Source organism: Uloborus diversus, chromosome 4 (genome assembly GCF_026930045.1).
Source record: "Uloborus diversus isolate 005 chromosome 4, Udiv.v.3.1, whole genome shotgun sequence".
Classification (NCBI taxonomy): Eukaryota; Metazoa; Arthropoda; class Arachnida; order Araneae; family Uloboridae; genus Uloborus; species Uloborus diversus.
The window spans coordinates 120,812,432-120,830,836 of record NC_072734.1 but is presented as its reverse complement, the minus strand read 5'-3'; the positions used below and the strand labels follow the sequence as shown (position 1 = coordinate 120,830,836).

Sequence of the window (18,405 nt, the reverse complement as noted above, 5' to 3'; positions counted from 1 at the left end):
TTCATTTTGAAAGCGATTAAAGATTTTTTTTATTGAAAAAAATATATCAGCTGCTTTGTTAAAAAGGTGTTACTACTTTATTTGCTCGTTTATTTTTTTATGCACATATTTCTTTAGATGAGCGAGGCATATTTAACCGACTGAATGACGTCGGAGTGAGGATCGAAAAATCACCTAAAAAAAAACCTAGGGTTGTACATTATAATCGGTTAGCCCCATACTATGGCCATAGTTCATGAGTATTACGTAAACAACCATGGTTGATAACATAAAAGTTGTAGATAATTTTTGCTTTTAATATTTAGTAATATTTCTTGTTATTATTGTGTTTTCTGTGTATTATTTGTTATTATTTAATGTGTGTATTTGTGAACTTGTGATAGAAGTTTGGCACCCTTTCTGGGGATTGTACTGCCCGGGACGTGCAGTCCTTGGGAAGGGGGCAATGTTACAAATTCTGCAAATAGTAATTATTTTCGTGATTAACTTGTCGTAATCTATCTAAATTAGGCGTTTACTAAATTATCTTTCATCTAAAATTATTGTTGTAACGTAACCTGTAAATAGTTTCCTGTAATGAATATACAGCCCCTATACATTCGGCTGAAGTATACGGTCCCCCTATTTTTCATTGACAAGGTTTGTGAATGAAAAGAAGATACTAGAAGCATTTGGAAAATTGTGGAAACTTTTCGATGTTATAAAAAGCCGTTACGCATGATAAAGAGTCAGTTTCGATTGAGAATTTGTACTGAGAGAGTATTAGCTGTGTTTATTGCGAGGCATTTTGCTGTGTTGTTTTACGTATTTGGATGTAAATACGTGTGTAAACGTTGAGTTTACGGTGTTGTGTGATAATTGCTTAATTGCTGATGAATAATTTAGCAGTTGTTACCGATCTTTCCTGACCATAGTGTAAATAAATTTCCTGTGTTTCTCTCAAGAACTGTGTCGTCCTTTCAAGAAAGTTGGAAGTCGCATCGGAGCACGTAACAATATTCAGTGCGACAACTGCGTGTAAATACAGTTGAATTATCTTAATACGACCACAGTTAATACGAAATCACGTTTAAAAGGAATATTTTGTAGGTCAAGTTTGGTTTGCTACAAACGGCGCTAAGTGTTTTTCACCGAGACATGAGAATAGTGAAATTTAATAGGCCTAAGAAACAACTAAATACAAACGATTTTTTTCCCAAAAATTTTCAATTCTACGATGAAAGGTAAATTTTTTCAATGCAATTATACTACAATGTGTGCATCAGTAATAAAAAAAAACGAGCTGATGTGTGCATCACATGAGTTCCTTTTACTCCGATTAAATGTCATTTCTCCATAATTGGCAATTTTAATGTGATTCAATAGTTTACTCTTTAAATATCACCAACAGTGGCCAAATTGAAACCAGATTTTTGTCGCCAAGTTCGTGACAAAACTTGGCGACAAAAAGTCTGGCGATATATCGCCAAGTGTCCGCCAAATTATAACATCACTTGAGTTTACATCGAAATTAACAATGATTTCCCCCCAAAAAGGGCCCTTTAGAAACACTCGAATGCAACCAAAAGGGGAGGTACACAACTAGACCTCACTCGAAGTCTACGTACCAAATTTCAACTTTCTTGGACATACCGTTCTTGAGTTATGCGACATACATATGCACATAAGCACATACATACATACGTGCATACAGACGTCACGAGAAAACTCGTTGTAATTAACTCGGGAATCGTCAAAATGGATATTTTGCGTGTCTATACGTTTTTAGGCATTTATCCACGTGTGGTCGAGTCGAAAAAAAAAAACTCAACATTCATGCGGAAGTGAGAAAAATGGAAATTAAGGCCGATTTGAGAATGAAAATTTTTTTGCAAATACAATACTTCCTTTCTTGTAAAAGGAAGTAAAAATAGCAGAGACTCTATTTAAAATATAGATACGCATTTATTCATCTTATCACAATTTTACTTCTTCGTGGATGTTAAGAATTTCAATTTTTCGAACAAACTCGTTAGGGTAACTTAAGTGTAACAATACTATCATCCACTGTTCCATCTCGCAAAAAGTACTTGACTCGATTAGTGATGAGCATACCAAATATTTTCAGCATAAATTGAAAACAATATTTCATATTCATATATCGGGTTTTCGGAAAGCCTCTTTATGATATACTTAAAGTCTCTCATACTTAAAGTCGGGAGCTCTTTTTGGATTAAAAAAAAATATATTTTTTTTGTAATTAGAAAACATTCTTTGCAGCATAGTACCTAGTTTGCACTATGCACTATATAAATAAGTTCGTTTTCTCTTCCATTATTTCCACAAAAAGGTAGAGCATGCTCTTTTAGCATCGCTAAAGAAGCTCCTTATAACCCTGAAACGAGTGTACACCATATTTTTTTGCATTTTTTTCTGTTTATATATTATATCAGCACAAAGTTAAAAGATTGAATTTTAAATTAGCTCAATATTCAATTTTATCGATATAGAAATGTAAATACATAATTTTCATAAAGTATTACCGTTGAATGCAGCATTGCAGAACACCCAAACACAGATCCCATTTCCCGGGCTTTTATAATAAGTTGCACAAATAAAGAAAATTCATTTAAAAAAAAGTACTTCAGATTTAAACAAAATTATTTTTTTTATTTTGATCTTTATCTCAACTTTAAAAAAAAAAAAAAAAAAGTTAATGAATTTCTACGTTACTACGTGAACACCTTTCGCAGTTCTAAGAAGATTTAGTCGGTTTTCTACTTCGCGTCAGGCACTAAAGCAGCCAGAATTTACCATCTGAAGGTGAGGGTTTGGCATAAAAATTCTTTTATGGATAGAAACAGTCATATTAGAATTGGCAATATTTGTTAAACCGAAAACTCGGGCCTGGGAGTGACCTTCAAAACTCCCCTCTCAGTGTCCTGTGAGTTATTTCTTTCACATACACACCATTTTCAATCTTTGATGTTAGCGTCACCTAAGTGCCTTTTACTAGTATTGTGCAAATGGGAGGGGGGGATTTGATGAGATAAGAAGGATTAAATTTTAAAAAAATGTGTATAAATCTTGAACTTTTTTTTGTAATAACTTTTATTTATCAGTGCAAGATTTTATAAACACCTGTACTTTAATGAACATATTAAGTATTACACATATATTATTATATAGTTATAATACAGACCCTACAGCTACGTTGACAACTAAATTTTCCGTAGCTATTCGCCATGCTTCAAATCCAATTCAATTATCATAAATTCAGAATTACGTTAAGGTTAGAAACATTAATCCTCGACTAACTTTAACCGACGTTTCAGTTTAATGCAGTAGAAACTCGTTCATTATGAAGCATCAATAAATGTTTAAAAGATGGTAATAAAGTGGTTATACGTAATTTTAGGATTAGAAACATTTTTATATGATAAATACAAAGTGTTTTTCTTTATCAAAAGTGTAAAAAAAATCAAATTGGAAAACATTGTTAATTATGCATTACAATAAAGAACAGTAAACCAATACAAATAGCTCATGTTTCAATTTTGTCGATGCTTTCCGATTCATAAATAATGATAATTCCCTTTAAGTACTATTAACAACTGCCTTTACTTTAAGTACTATTAACAACTGCCTTTACAAATCTACCAAAAACCCTTAATTTAAATAAAAAACCTAGTTCAATATTTTTTCGTATTTCCGCTAGAAAAATTTCACAAAAACGAGCTGATATGTGCATTACATAACTTCCTTTTACACCAATTTAATGTTATTTCCCTATTATTGGCAATGGGGTCGTTTCCGAAATGTTAAAAGTATTTTTTTTCTGAAAGAGCATGCTTTAAAACATGGGATCTGATCATTTTTTAAATAATTTGTATAAGTTTAACATTTTTAAAAATTACTTATATCGGTGCTCTTTCATCGTTTAACGCTTCTGCCGATGACATCACAGTGATGAAATGCCATTCAGTGTTGCCATTCACGGTTCAAAATATTTAATTCGCATCTTTATTCACGTGTATTGGCAACGATATGGTTGATAGCAAAAGTAGAGCTAAATTTTAATGCGCTTGTTGATTATCATAACGTGGAACCGTGGTAGAAAGATGCGCCAAAATGCATCATTTGTGACGTCATCAAGACCACGCCTTGTTTGAAAAATCGGACATTTAAAAAAATAATTAAAAAACAACTGTTGGGAAAATAAAAATACTTTCTCGCTCCATATTACCTATTTTATTTCAGTGACTAAAAGTAATACTTTTGACAAAAAAACAACCCCATTTTAATGTGATTCAGTAATTAACTTTCTAAATATCACCAACAGTGGTCAAATTGAAACCAGATTTTGCCAAAATTTGCCAAATGCCAAATTTGTCGTCAAGTTGGCGACAAAACTTGGCGAAGTGCACAACTAAACCCCACTATGAGTCTACGTATCAAATTTTAACTTTCTAGGACATACCGTTCTTGAATTATGCGATATACATACGCACATACACACATACGTACATACAGACGTCACGAGAAAACTCGTTGTTATAAACTCGTCAATCATCAAAATAGATATTTCGGGCGTCTATACGTTCTTAAGTATACAGTCGGACCCCGATTTAAGGAATTCACCGAGACCGAAATTTTTATACGTTAAATTGGGGTTTTTCGAAACATCGGGTTGTGAAATTTTAAAAAAAAAAAATGCACTTACCTGATCTAAAAACCCTTATAAGCAACGGCGCAAAAATATCCATAATTAGAAAGCTTACACTTTTTATTTAGCATTCCACGACTTATTACACGCTAGTTAATTTGAAATTTTAAACTACTGAGCAATAGGTGTTTTGACAATTTCCTTGATACTTGACTCGGAATAATTCTGTTTCTACTTTATGGAGAAAGAAAAATACTATATCTTTTGCAGCTTGCTGCATGAGAGATGTTTTTAAAGTTTCCAGGCCATATAAAGTATTTGAAAAAGTAAGTTTTAATGGGAATTTCACTATTGCTTTCAGGATCAGAATCACTATTCGTCGGTTTCTCCCTCGCGCTAGCCTGTCAAAAATTGCTGATTCTAAAAAAAAAAGGCTTTTTCTGCTTCAGACAATATGAATGTAACATTTAGAAAACAAATCCAATGTTTCCCAACTCAAATTAACAAAAAAAAAAAAAAAATTAATGAAAAAAAATCGTTAAATCGGAGTCCGACTGTATATGCATGTGTCATCGGGTCGAAAAAAACTCAACATTCATTCGGGGGTGAGCAAAATGGAACTTAAGTACCGAATTTTGAGGGAAAATTTTTTCGCGAATACAGTACTTCCTTTTTTGTAAAACGAAGTAACTAGTTCTTTTTTTTTTTTTTTTTTTTGGTTTTTGAGCTAAAAAAACTTTACAAAAAAAAAGTGTTAAGTTTCATTCTTTAGTTTCTACAAATGTTGCCCATATTATGTCATTATGATATATTATGATGTATCGTTTTACTGGTTCCAAACACGTATTTAAAAAATCTTATTAAATGAACATAAAGCAAACTAATTTCAATATTTTATTGTTTCAAATATCCAACTAAATTTACATACTTTGTATGAAAAGAGGAGTTGGTATGAACATAACGAATATATTCCACTCGAACCTCAATTTCAGATTCTAACGATAACTTTCAAAAGTACCAATTATCCTTGGATATAAGCAGAGATAAAATACAGTTTTTGGGGGGGAGAGATTTAATTTAACGTTAATAACCAAGGGAGTTTTTAAGAATAATGTCAGAACTTAGGAAACAGATAATTTTGAGGATAAACCCATTCAATCATTTCTCACTCTGATATTAGGCCGCAGTCATAACTATACAAGATTTTCTTCATCTATCACTTCTAACAAGTTTTTTATGTCACGTTCTTGTATGTCCGTTCTTGAAAGGTTTCAATAACAAGCTGTTGTTAAAGTGAAATTTAATAAAATCTGAAAATTTACTCGATGAAGAAGTTGTTACATCTGTTAAAAATTGGAATTTCGTTAATGTTCGAAAATAAGGATTCAAGCAATCCTCGCTCATGTATTTGAATATTATTATGAGTGGCAGAACTTAGCTTAGGAATTTTATTTGGACAAAAAATAATTAAATACTAGCTGCGCGCCCGGCGTTGCTCGGGCTACTTAAAAAAAAAAGAAAGAGATGTCCAATTGATGTTTTTGTATCACTCTGACATCAGTTTCTAAAGCGCTAAGGAGTAAATAAATACGCGTAATGCAAGGTTTGCAAAATACCAGTCGAGCATATTTTTGGCAAAAATCTCTTTAACGTTTATCATAGTGTTACAAATCCTGTAAATAGTAATTATTGTAGTAACGTAACCTGTAAATAATTTCCCGTAATGAATATACAACCCCTTAACATATGGCTAAAGTATACAACCCCCTATTCTTTTTATTTTCATTGATAAAATTTGATAACGGTCTACGCATTTCTCGAAGCAGAAAGAATGTTGTAGAAAATTCTTGGATGTTTATAAAAACCGTTAGCGATGGATAAACGGAGAGTTTCGACTGAGGATTTCGAACTGAGCGTGTGTATTTGCTCGTTTATAGTGAGGCATTTCGCTGTGTTGTTTTCGTATTTGGAAGGAAATACGTGTGTAAACGTTGAGTTTACGGTGTTGTGTGATAATTGCTTAATTGCTGATGAATAATTTAGCAGTTGTTGAAGATCTTTCCTGTACATAGTGTAAATAAATTTCCTGTGTTTTTATCAAGAACTGTGTCTTCATTTCAAGAAAGTGGAAGTCGCACCGAATCCGTTACAATTGGCGCCCAACGTGGGGCCACTTCAGGACTTTCTTGCAGTAAGTGTGACTTTGGACATTTTTTCATAAAGACTTTTTAAATTTGGACTTTAATTTTATGGTGATCACTCGCGCAATGGATGAACAATTAAAACAACTGCTTGATGCAATCAACTCTGTGAAGAGTGATATGGCGGCTAATCAAGAACAATTAAAAAATGATATGGCGGCTAATCAAGAACAATTAAAAAATGATATGGCGGCTAATCAAGAACAATGGAAAAGTGATTTAATGGTGCTGAAAAAGGATTTAGCTTCTAACCAAGAGGAAATTAAAAACGACCTTACTTCGGTAAAGACTGTGATGGAAAATAAATTTAATGAGATAGAGCATCGAGTTGATGCTTTTGATGAAAAATTTGAAACAGTAGAAAACCGTATCGCAACAGTTGAGAATCATGTGGATGAGAAAATTAAAGACATGGAAAGGAGATTGGCGACCGCGGAAAGCAGCTCTGTACAGTTTTGCGCTCCCACATCTGTTGCTCGACCGTCCATTAAACTGGCCACATTTGATGGGAAACGTTCGTGGCAGGTGTACAAAACCCAATTCATGATAGTGGCGGAAGCGAACGGATGGGACTCTGCTACCAAGGCCTGCCATCTTGCAGTATCCCTGAGAGGTGACGCAGCGGACATTCTTCAGACCCTTCCGGACAGCCAGCGCCTGGATTTCGCCGCCCTCACATCTGCGTTGGAGCTTCGCTTCGGTGAGAAGTGCCAGAAAGATTTCAGCCGACTCCAGTTGAAGTCCCGTTTCCAGAAAACCGGGGAAACCCTACAAGAGCTAGCGGCGGACGTCGAGAGACTGTCTCATCTTGCTTTTTGCGACTGTCATGCGGATGTTCGAGACAACCTGGCACTCAACTACTACATCGACGGGGTTCGAGATCCGGAAATCCAGAAAGCTCTACGGATGGCGGATGTCAAAGACCTGAATTCTGCTGTTGTGTATGCGATGAGATACGAGGCCGCCCAAGAAGCAACCCGTATGGATCGCCATCTAATCCGGACTCAGGAAGCTGATGAGTCTGATTCCAGGTCGTCCCACCTCGCTGAACTTGAGAGACAACTCGGTGACTTGACACGACATCTGAGCAGCATAACAGCCCAAAAGAAACAAGAGCAGAAGTGCTGAAAATGCGGTAGTGAAGGACACCTGCGAAGGAGTTGTCCGGCTCGCCAAGCTACGCGAGGGAAGGAAATCACCACCACTAGAGCTCTGCAGATTTCCTCTTCTAGTAGTGGCAGTGATGGACTTTTCATTTACGCACATGTAAATGGGAACCCCTGCAGACTGATTGTCGACACTGGAGCCAATGTGACAATCATTAGGACAGATGTGGCTCGTGAATTTGGATTGAAACTGCTGTGGACATCGCCACGCGTAAGTCTCCAGACTGTGACAGGTGACAAAATCGAGATTGACGGTAAAGTGGACTTGGAAATAGTGTTTGGGAATGCCACCTACCATCATACGGCATTCGTCGCTAATATCACGGACCCCTTCATTCTCGGATTGGACTTTTTGAAGAAATATGACTTCACTTTCGACTTCAAGACTAATGAGCTGCACTCGATGAGAGAAGACATAGCCGTTTTCCCTGCAGAAAGTGATGTAAAATCCGCTCATCAAATAATAGCCCAAACAGATTTATCGATTCCCTCAAGGTCAGAATCATTAATACCTGGCTCCCTTGAAGAAAGCAATAGTTTTCGATTTGGACTCATTGAATACCCTAACCTAAGCAATAACCTAAAAGGAGTGCTGGTAGCATCTACGCTTGTGGACCTTTCCAAGGATGTAATTCCTGTAAGAGTCGCCAACGTGAGTGAAAGGCCAAGGAATATTCGGAAAGGTGAAGTGTTAGCAACTTGTGCGCCAGTAAACTGCATCATTAGAAGAATCAATTCCCCCGAGACTGTGTCTTCTGAGTCCTTGACATCGAAGTTAATTGGGAGTGCGCCATTATCGAAAGATCAAAGAACTGCTGCGGAACAATTGGTGGAGGACTTCAAGCATCTGTTTTCATCTACATCGGAGGATGTGGGCAGGACGAATTTAACGCAGCATAGGATCTACACTGGAGATCACCTCCCTATTAAACAGCATCCAAGACGACTGCCGTTCGCCAAGAAGGAAGAGGTTGAGACCCTCCTGAAAGAGATGAAGGAGAACGATGTAATCGAACCCTCATCCAGTCCTTGGGCGTCTCCCATCGTCTTGGTCCGAAAGAAAGATGGCTCCACCAGATTTTGTGTCGATTACCGACGGCTGAATGAAATCACCAAGAAAGACAGTTACCCTCTTCCACGGATAGACGACACCTTGGACACTCTTTCCGGACACAAGTGGTTTTCGACCCTGGACTTGAAGAGCGGCTACTGGCAGGTTGAGATACACCCTGATGACCGAGAGAAGACAGCGTTTACAACTGGACAAGGCTTATGGCAGTTCAAAGTGATGCCCTTCGGCCTCTGCAATGCACCAGCTACGTTCGAGCGTCTTATGGAGACAGTGTTAAGAGGACTTTCCTACGAATCCTGTCTAGTCTACTTAGACGATATCATCATCGTGGGACGCAGTTTCGAAGAACATCTGGCAAATCTTAGGAAGGTGCTGCAAAAGCTTAAGGAAGCCAATCTGAAGTTAAGCCCGTCCAAATGTAATTTGTTCCGCCGAGAAGTGAACTATCTTGGTCACATCATCTCTTCTGAAGGTGTACAAACCGATCCAGAAAAGGTATCTGCGGTCAAGAGTTGGAGTCGTCCCGAAAACATCCATCAGCTGCGAAGTTTCCTGGGTCTCTGCACGTACTACAGGAAGTTTGTAAAGGGTTTTTCCAACATTGCACGCCCTTTGCATAAGCTGACGGAGAGCAAGCAAACGTTTGAATGGTCCAAAGAATGTGAAGATGCATTTCTACGACTGAAGGAGGCTTTAACATCAACGCCTATACTCGCCTATCCTCAGCCTGAAAAACCCTTCATCCTGGACACTGATGCGAGCAATGGGGGCATCGGAGCTGTTTTATCCCAAGAAATTGACGGAAATGAACATGTCATCGCTTACTGGAGCAAATGCTTATCAAAGTCGGAGCGGAATTACTGCGTCACCAGAAAGGAGTTACTGGCCATAGTGAAAGCTGTAGAACACTTCCATCATTACCTCTACGGCCGAAAGTTTCTGCTTCGGACAGATCATGCCTCGTTAACTTGGCTTTTGAACTTCAGGAATCCAGAAGGCCAGATAGCCAGGTGGATACAGCGGCTCCAGGAATATGACATGGAGATCAAGCACCGAAAAGGGTTGTCTCACGGTAATGCAGACGCTTTATCAAGGAGACCCTGTCCTGAGAACTGCAATTATTGTTCCCGAATCGAGAAACAGTATGGAACGACTAGCCCTACTGCCTATCAGGTGACAGTGACTCCAACATCATCAGAACCTGATCCATGGAGTGATGACCAAGTTCGAAAAGATCAACTTGAAGACCCCGACATAAAACCAATTTTGGAGTTCATGGAAAGTGACAGTCGACGCCCTAGCTGGCAGGACGTTTCCATCTTCAGTCCAGCAACAAAAAGATACTGGGCTTTATGGAACTCGCTCCATTTACGGAACGGCGTACTGTACCGAAAATGGGAATCTGATGACGGCAAAACATCTAGGTGGCAGTTACTACTTCCCCGATCAAGGATTTCAGATGTTCTGAAAGAAATACATAGTAGTGCGACTGGAGGACATTTTGGTGTCTTGAAAACCCTTAATAAAGTTCGGGAGCGCTTCTTCTGGAGCAAGGCGAAGGATGACGTGGAGAAGTGGTGCCATTCTTGTGACGCCTGTGCTGCTCGTAAAGGACCGAAGAAAAGAAGCAGAGGGAAGCTACATCTGTACAACGTTGGAGCTCCTTTCGAACGAATTGGGATCGACATCCTGGGTCCTCTACCAAGAACTGCTGATGGGAACAAATACATTCTTGTTTCCATCGACAATTTCACCAAATGGCCCGAAGCGTATCCCATTCCAGATCAAGAAGCTACCACCGTAGCAGAGACTCTAGTCCAACATTGGATCTCGAGATATGGAACACCTTTGCAGATTCATTCCGATCAAGGGAGGAATTTCATCTCTGCTGTGTTTAAGGGCCTATGTCAAATTTTCGGAATTGAGAAAACTAGGACAACACCACTACACCCACAATCGGATGGCATGGTGGAGAGATTTAACCGCACAATCCTAAATAATCTCTCGCTTATGGTATCCAGAAATCAACAGGATTGGGACAAGAAGCTACCTTTGTTCCTGCTGGCCTACCGCAGTGCTGTCCACGAGACTACCGGATATGCCCCATCTCAGATGCTCTTCGGACGAGAGCTTCGGCTACCTTGTGATCTCGTCTTCGGTCGTCCTCCGGATGCGCCTGCATCACCTGAGGAATACATCCAGGATCTCCAGGCCCGGTTGGAAGACGTTCATAACTTCGCACGAGAGCGAATCAACATCGCGGCGGAGAAGATGAAGACCAGATACGACACAAGGTCTACTGGACATGAATTCAACGAAGGCGACAAGGTTTGGTTATGGAATCCCATCCGACGGAAAGGTCTGTCACCCAAATTGCAGTCGCATTGGGATGGACCCTACAAAGTCCTTAACCGACTGAATGACGTCGTAGTGAGGATCCAAAAATCACCTAATGCAAAGCCTAGGGTTGTACATTATGATCGGTTAGCCCCATACTATGGCCATAGTTCATGAGTATTACGTAAACAACCATGTTTGATAACATAAAAGTTGTAGATAATTTTTGCTTTTAATGTTTAGTAATATTTCTTGTTATTATTGTGTTTTCTGTATCTGTTAGTTATTATTTAATGTGTGGAATTGTGAACTTGTGATAGAAGTTTGGCACCCTTTCTGGGGATTGTACTGCCCGGGACGTGCAGTCCTTAGGAAGGGGGCAATGTTACAAATCCTGTAAATAGTAATTATTGTAGTAACGTAACCTGTAAATAATTTCCCGTAATGAATATACAACCCCTTAACATATGGCTAAAGTATACAACCCCCTATTCTTTTTATTTTCATTGATAAAATTTGATAACGGTCTACGCATTTCTCGAAGCAGAAAGAATGTTGTGGAAAATTCTTGGATGTTTATAAAAACCGTTAGCGATGGATAAACGGAGAGTTTCGACTGAGGATTTCGAACTGAGCGTGTGTATTTGCTCTGTTTATAGCGAGGCATTTCGCTGTGTTGTTTTCGTATTTGGAAGTAAATACGTGTGTAAACGTTGAGTTTACGGTGTTGTGTGATAATTGCTTAATTGCTGATGAATAATTTAGCAGTTGTTGAAGATCTTTCCTGTACATAGTGTAAATAAATTTCCTGTGTTTTTATCAAGAACTGTGTCTTCATTTCAAGAAAGTGGAAGTCGCACCGAATCCGTTACAATAGTTATCAATGATCCAAGTTACGAGTATTTTCAATTAGCAAAAGATGAAAATATATGCATTATCAACTATAATCTGTTCTCAGGTTAAAATGAATTACATCTGATAGACTATATCTGAAATATTTGTGTACAATTACTATCTGCTTTTTGCATAAAATGACACACACTTTTTGGTTGATTACGTGAAACTAAAGCACCAAGACTAAATAAATACCAATAAGCATTAATTTAATACCAAGTCATCCGATTCCAAATTAGCTTTAGTTAAAATCCTTAAAAACAATCTTTTTTGTTCAACTGTGTTTCACTTAAAGAAATCCAAACAATCTTAATATAATATGTTCTTTTAACGATACAAACTGTATTTCAAAAATAGAAACAGGAAGGGAAAAAAGAGTTATTACAATTCGAAAACTCACGCATGTGACGGGAAAACGAACAACAAAATAAACATAAGTAGTCGCACATTCTAAATTTACCAAAATATGAGGCCGGTGAATGATAAACTTACACTACAATCAATAAACATAGCTAAAGAAACAACTTTCATATGCTGAAAAGAGTTAAGAACGTTGAATGTAAAAAATAAACTAGTATGTTGTGGCCATCACGAAACTTTCTTCTATATTTTTCCTTTTTTTGATCCATCCCCATGCTTGACGAAGAAGCAATATTCCTAACAAAAACAAAATTACACATGCAAAAACTTGACGACCATCCCAATGTCTGAATTATTGTAAAAGCAAAGCAAAGAGCGAAAATTGAACGTTATTTTATAGGCCTTGCTTGAATTAATTACAAATATTTTATTTGTTAACAAACATAAGATGGCAACAGTTAAAAATTTTAAATCATTGAGATAATATTTCCGATCATTTCCATACAATTAAAATCACGAGAAATACGCAGACGACAATCTATTACGATTTATCTTTCTTATTGCTGCATTAATAAAGCTATTTTTATTCGCAAAAAAAAAAAATAATAATAAAAAAAAAATCTGTGACCTACTTCCCCCAATTAATTCTAATTTGAATTCCGAAACTTTGAATTCAAATTATGTTTTTTGCAATCACGAGTTGCGACAAGACCCTACTGATTAGAGGTATTGTTTCTAGAAACGGCTCCCCCCCCCCAAGCATGTCCCTCCTCCTGGGTGGTCACGTGTGTATAGATGTGTGTGTAGGCTTACGTGTGTGCACGTAGGCGTGTGTATGTGTGTAAAGGCGTGCGCACGTAGGGGAGTGTATATGACCATGCGTGTGTAGGACATGGACGCCACCGCCCAGCAAAAGTGGATTCCGGTGGACAGTGCTCAGGACCAGCCGCGCCGCCGCCGGTGGACGGTGGTGCTGCAGCCCTGGTCCATGCTGAAAAAGGAACCGTAACGTCAAGGACAGTCAAATGAAAGCAATAATCAGTCGTGATTGCTCAAAAAGAAAATTAATTTGAATTCTGAAATTTTGAATTCAAATTATGTTTTTCGCAAACACGAACTGAGACGGGACCCTACTCATTTGAGTTATTGTTTCTAGAAACGGCTCCTGTTCCCCCCAAGCCTGCCTCTCCTCCTGGGCGGTTCCGTGGGCATAGTTGTGTGTGTGCGTAGACCTGTGTGTATGCACGTAGGCGTGAGTGAGTGTATGTGTGGGAAGTCGTGTATGTGTGTGAACGTGCGTGTGTGTAGGACATGGCCGCCTCCGACCAGGAGAAGCGGATAGCTCAAAACCGGAGCAGCCGCGCCGCGCCGCCAGCAGAGGACGGTGGGCGGTGCTGCTGCATAGGCTTCTGATCCAAGTTGAAAAGGGCACGGACACCAAAAACGGTCAAATGAGAACAATAAGCAATCGTGATTGCTCAAAAAAAATCAACACCTCTTGGAGCGATTGGCGTCAAAATTGAACCAAAGTCTGTTTACGTATGGATTCACATATATTCCAAATTTCAACCAGAACGTAGCATTACTTCTTGAGATAGGGCACTCACAATGGAAAAAAAGAACGGACGATTGCGCTACCCCTTTTTAGCTGTTGACACCAAAATAAAATCAGCTCTTATACCCACTAAGGGCTACTTGTCAAAAAATTTTTGTTTGATTCCGTTCGTTATTTCTTCAGATACAGCAGCCACAATTGACGACAAAAAACGTTCTATAACTCAACTCCCGTTTGAGCTATTGGTACCAAAATTGAATCAGCACCTGCTCCTGTTAGGAGCAACATGTGGACCAAATTTTGTTTGATTCCGCCAGTTACTTCCTGAGGACTAGCAAGCACGCGTAACTCAAAAAACGTCCCATTGCTCCACCCCCCTCGGAGGAATTCGCGCCAAAAACCAATGGGCACAAGTTCACATAGGGCACATATGTGTACCAAATTTCGTTCAATTTCATGCGGTAGTTTTTGCTGTAGAGCGGCCACAAAAAACTGGTCACACACAGACGTGACACACATACACGCACACACATACACACAGACAGACATTTTCCAAAAATAGTCGAAATGGACTCAGCTCACCTTAAAACGTTCGAATCCGTCAAAATTCGAAATTAGAAAATTTGCACGAATCCAATACTTTCTTCTATATATTAGATATAGAAGAAAGTAAAAAGACAGACGATAAAATAAAGGCTATGTTTGAATAGAGTAACCAATTTTAAACTAATTTAAAATGAAATTCTAGATGAAAATGTTGTTTTAAGATTTGGACCGCAGCCAAAAAAAATCTCTTTTAAAACAATTATTAGAATTTTATTTGCTCACCCATATGCAAAATGGCAACAGGAAAGAAATAAAAATTCCTGAATGACGTTATGTTAATTAACGTTTTAATTAATATCTCCGCTAATTAAAGTCTCACAATTACGAGATTGGTCCTATTGTTTTCTTTGGAAAATTTCGAATTGATCGGAAATTTGTTTGATTCTCAATTTGCAGCGGTTCTTGAGAAGATCGATCTTTAGACAGACAGATGGACGCGAACAGATTTTAATATTATAGCGGATCGAAATTGTTCGGTTAACTATTGAACTAAGGATCAATAAAAATTTCTATTTTAGGGGTTAGCGGTTGTCTATAATGTTGCTCCTATTTTATGTCAGCTAATATTTTAAGAAAAAATTGCGAAACTTGCATTCACGACATTAAAATAGAAATTGCAAAAATGTCAAAACCAAAAATGAAATTTTCATTTCTTTAAACTACTTTTATTAAGCATTTAAAAATTTCTTGGAAATTCTCAAAAATTAAATTCCTTGTTCTTTTTTCCTCCGATTACAGCACTATGCAGAGCACAGATCTTAAGATCCCCCCTCCCCACACACACACACACACAGAAAATCACGGTTTCTGTCTTCCCATTTATTTATTAAATGAATGATAAATGAATAACTTACCAACGATTTGCACAAAAATTGTAAAAATGATTGCAATTTTCGTTGATAATTCATTCATTTAATTTTCAAGCAGAAAGGTATTGATTCGTTAATCGTTTATTGAGTAATAAGACTTGCTTAGTCTCATAAATTTTCGCTTGGCATTGAAGTAGTTTAAATGCTTTAAAAGAAGACTAGTCATTGCCAGTTCGTTCAGTTGTTGGATTTCAGTACAAACCGATGTTTCTTCAAACTTGTAAAAGATGAAGAAATGAAATGATACAAGTCTCGGACAGGCATGAACATTTAACAGTCAGTTAATGCAGAGTTACCATAGAGTAGATATAAGTACTAGAGTGTATGCTCCTTACTTGCTAGTTCAGCATAAGGGAAAAAGTAGTGGTCAAATAAAGGGAGCGAGATATATTTGGCCTCTTTCTCCCCATATCTTGGTGAAGTTAAGTTACGTGTTTAATTTAGTTTGCACGCTTGGTTGTTTATAGACCTTTCCAGTTGTGAAACAGTAGCAGTCAAAACAACTTTCATCCGTACGGCCGAAAAATAATCTTTCGCGAGATCTAGCTCTTTTGTTGCTTCATGGTAAAGACTTTTGTGCAATATAAGGCAGCTTTTTTAATTTTAATTATTTATTCATTTTAAAGAATTTTATTCCTGCCGGACCTTGTTCACACGAAGTTCAAGGGACCATTATAATTATATCACGTCGACCAGATTTCAGTTTACTCGATGAATTATTATGTGATTACATGCAATATACCGAAAACCCGGTTATATCATCCAGAGACTGCAGTTTCGTCCTTGTTATGGACTTAACAATCTGGACTAGGAAATAACCGAGCTGGAGGCAGATGTCACCTCATTGAAGCTGAGAGGGTTCAAAAATAAGAAGATAAAGTAAATTTATCTCAACTTACTGCTTAATACCCAAGCTTTGCCTTCAATTTACGAGTGGAACTGCACCGTGACTGCAGACTCTCGTTGATAAAATCTCGTTGCCACTCTCAGCCAACATCCCTTCCATGAGATGAAATCTGCCTCCAGATCGGTTATTCCTCATTCCAGATTGATGAGTTCATAACATGGATGAAACTACAGTCTCTAGATGGGATAGATGGGCTGTCGGTATACTGCATGCAGTCCTTCCTGCCTTAGCCCTAGTTTTGGGCGCTAACTTACTGCTTAATGTTAAGTGATTGTTAACTAACGATGCCAAAAAAGTATTTCATGTAAAGCGATATTGAATGTTAAGCGACTACGCGTTAACCGACCGTGCATAAGTAAAATAGCAATGTTGTAAAAATAAGATATATTTTTCTTACCTTGAGCATCATTCATAGATAAGGCATTCCGCACCGTCAAGTACTCGGAAGTCATGAGCTGTGCAATGAGGGAACTCTTCCCGACTCCTTCATCTCCCAAGACGAGGACCTTGTACTTGGGAACATCCTCCGACCTCACCGTGGACCCGCCACTGGAAGAAGTCCGTTCTCGGAAATCTTCAGGAGGTCCCAAGGAACTTCCCGAACCACCGACACTGACGTCAGACCTCGAGCGGAAGCACACCGTATCTCCGAGATTCACGACACTTCCGCGATTCGTTACGCTGAAGCTCCTGAGGCGGTAGGCTGACGAGTCTGGCAGTCCTGATAAGTCGGATGGCCCCTGACGGTTTAAAGTCCGGGATGGCATGGTGGACACACGACGTCTGTAGGGAGTTCCTTCACCAACGTGGAAGTCATTGCCTCCTGGCGAAGCTTCTCGAGTCTGAAACCATTCCAGACTAGTTGCCGAGTTGAAGGTAGAGGATGTGGCTCTGCCACGCCTATGCCGAGCCTGCTTGGAGCGGCTCGCTTTGGAATTGCTCCTTGAGGGGCTCGGAGTGTCTCTCGGGCTCCTAGAAGCCCCCCTTTGAGGAGGAGACGTGCAATAAACGACTCCAGAAAGATCGGGGACACTGTGAGCAATCGTCCTCGTGTTGCAAAAGTCGCAGTCACTTGGACTGTGGACACGAGTGATTTGCAGAGACATTTTGAAGAGTTGATGTATGTTTTAAACTTCTACAAACTAACTTTGCTTCACTAATGTGTCTACAAAAATTAACATTTGGAATCTATCAAGTCATCACATTTTAATTTCCCATTTTACGGACCTAATGAAAAGGCGTCGCCAACAAATTACTATCTAACTATCTCTCGAATAAAAATGGTAAGTCGCTAATTCATATCTTGCTTAGGTTTCAATTTCTCAGAGGCTGAAGAAGTGTTTTTTCAAAGTTTAGTTTTATTGGTACAGTTTAAAGTCATTATCAAATTCTTATTCTTTAACGAAAAACGGCTACACAAAGTGTCAGCAGTATAAGATTGTAAACTATTATTTTAACTCAAAATGATAAACATTTTTACTGTATACGTAGTAGTTCATATTCTACTTCTACAAGAAACCTTTATCAAGCTCCTGTGATTATGAAGATTAAAATGGATGAAAAGTACTAGAGTTCACCTAAGTTCTCTTTGAGGAAGCATTCAGTGGGAACACAGGACAACTATATGCTTTCTGGCAGAAATGTTAAATCAGAACTAATATTAAATTGTAATTTGACTATTTAATTACGCTTCTTGGAATCTATCAAAATCATGAAGACTGTTCTTCAAGAGAGCTTTTGTGGACGAAACTGAAGTGTCACAACATTGAGTTTGAAGGAAGACTTCGTTACGA

General features: G+C 38.2%; 1 protein-coding gene across 1 annotated transcript in view; it reads right to left on the bottom strand.

Annotated features, from left to right (window-relative positions):
- The window catches only part of LOC129220802 (GTP-binding protein REM 1-like), a 91,680-nt gene extending 73,962 nt beyond the window's left edge, over positions 1–17,718 (bottom strand). The window contains exon 1 of the mRNA XM_054855232.1: positions 17,010–17,718. Within this exon, the coding sequence (XP_054711207.1) occupies positions 17,010–17,718 (709 nt within the window). The remainder of the gene's footprint in view (positions 1–17,009) is intronic.
- Positions 17,719–18,405: the final 687 nt, after the last annotated feature.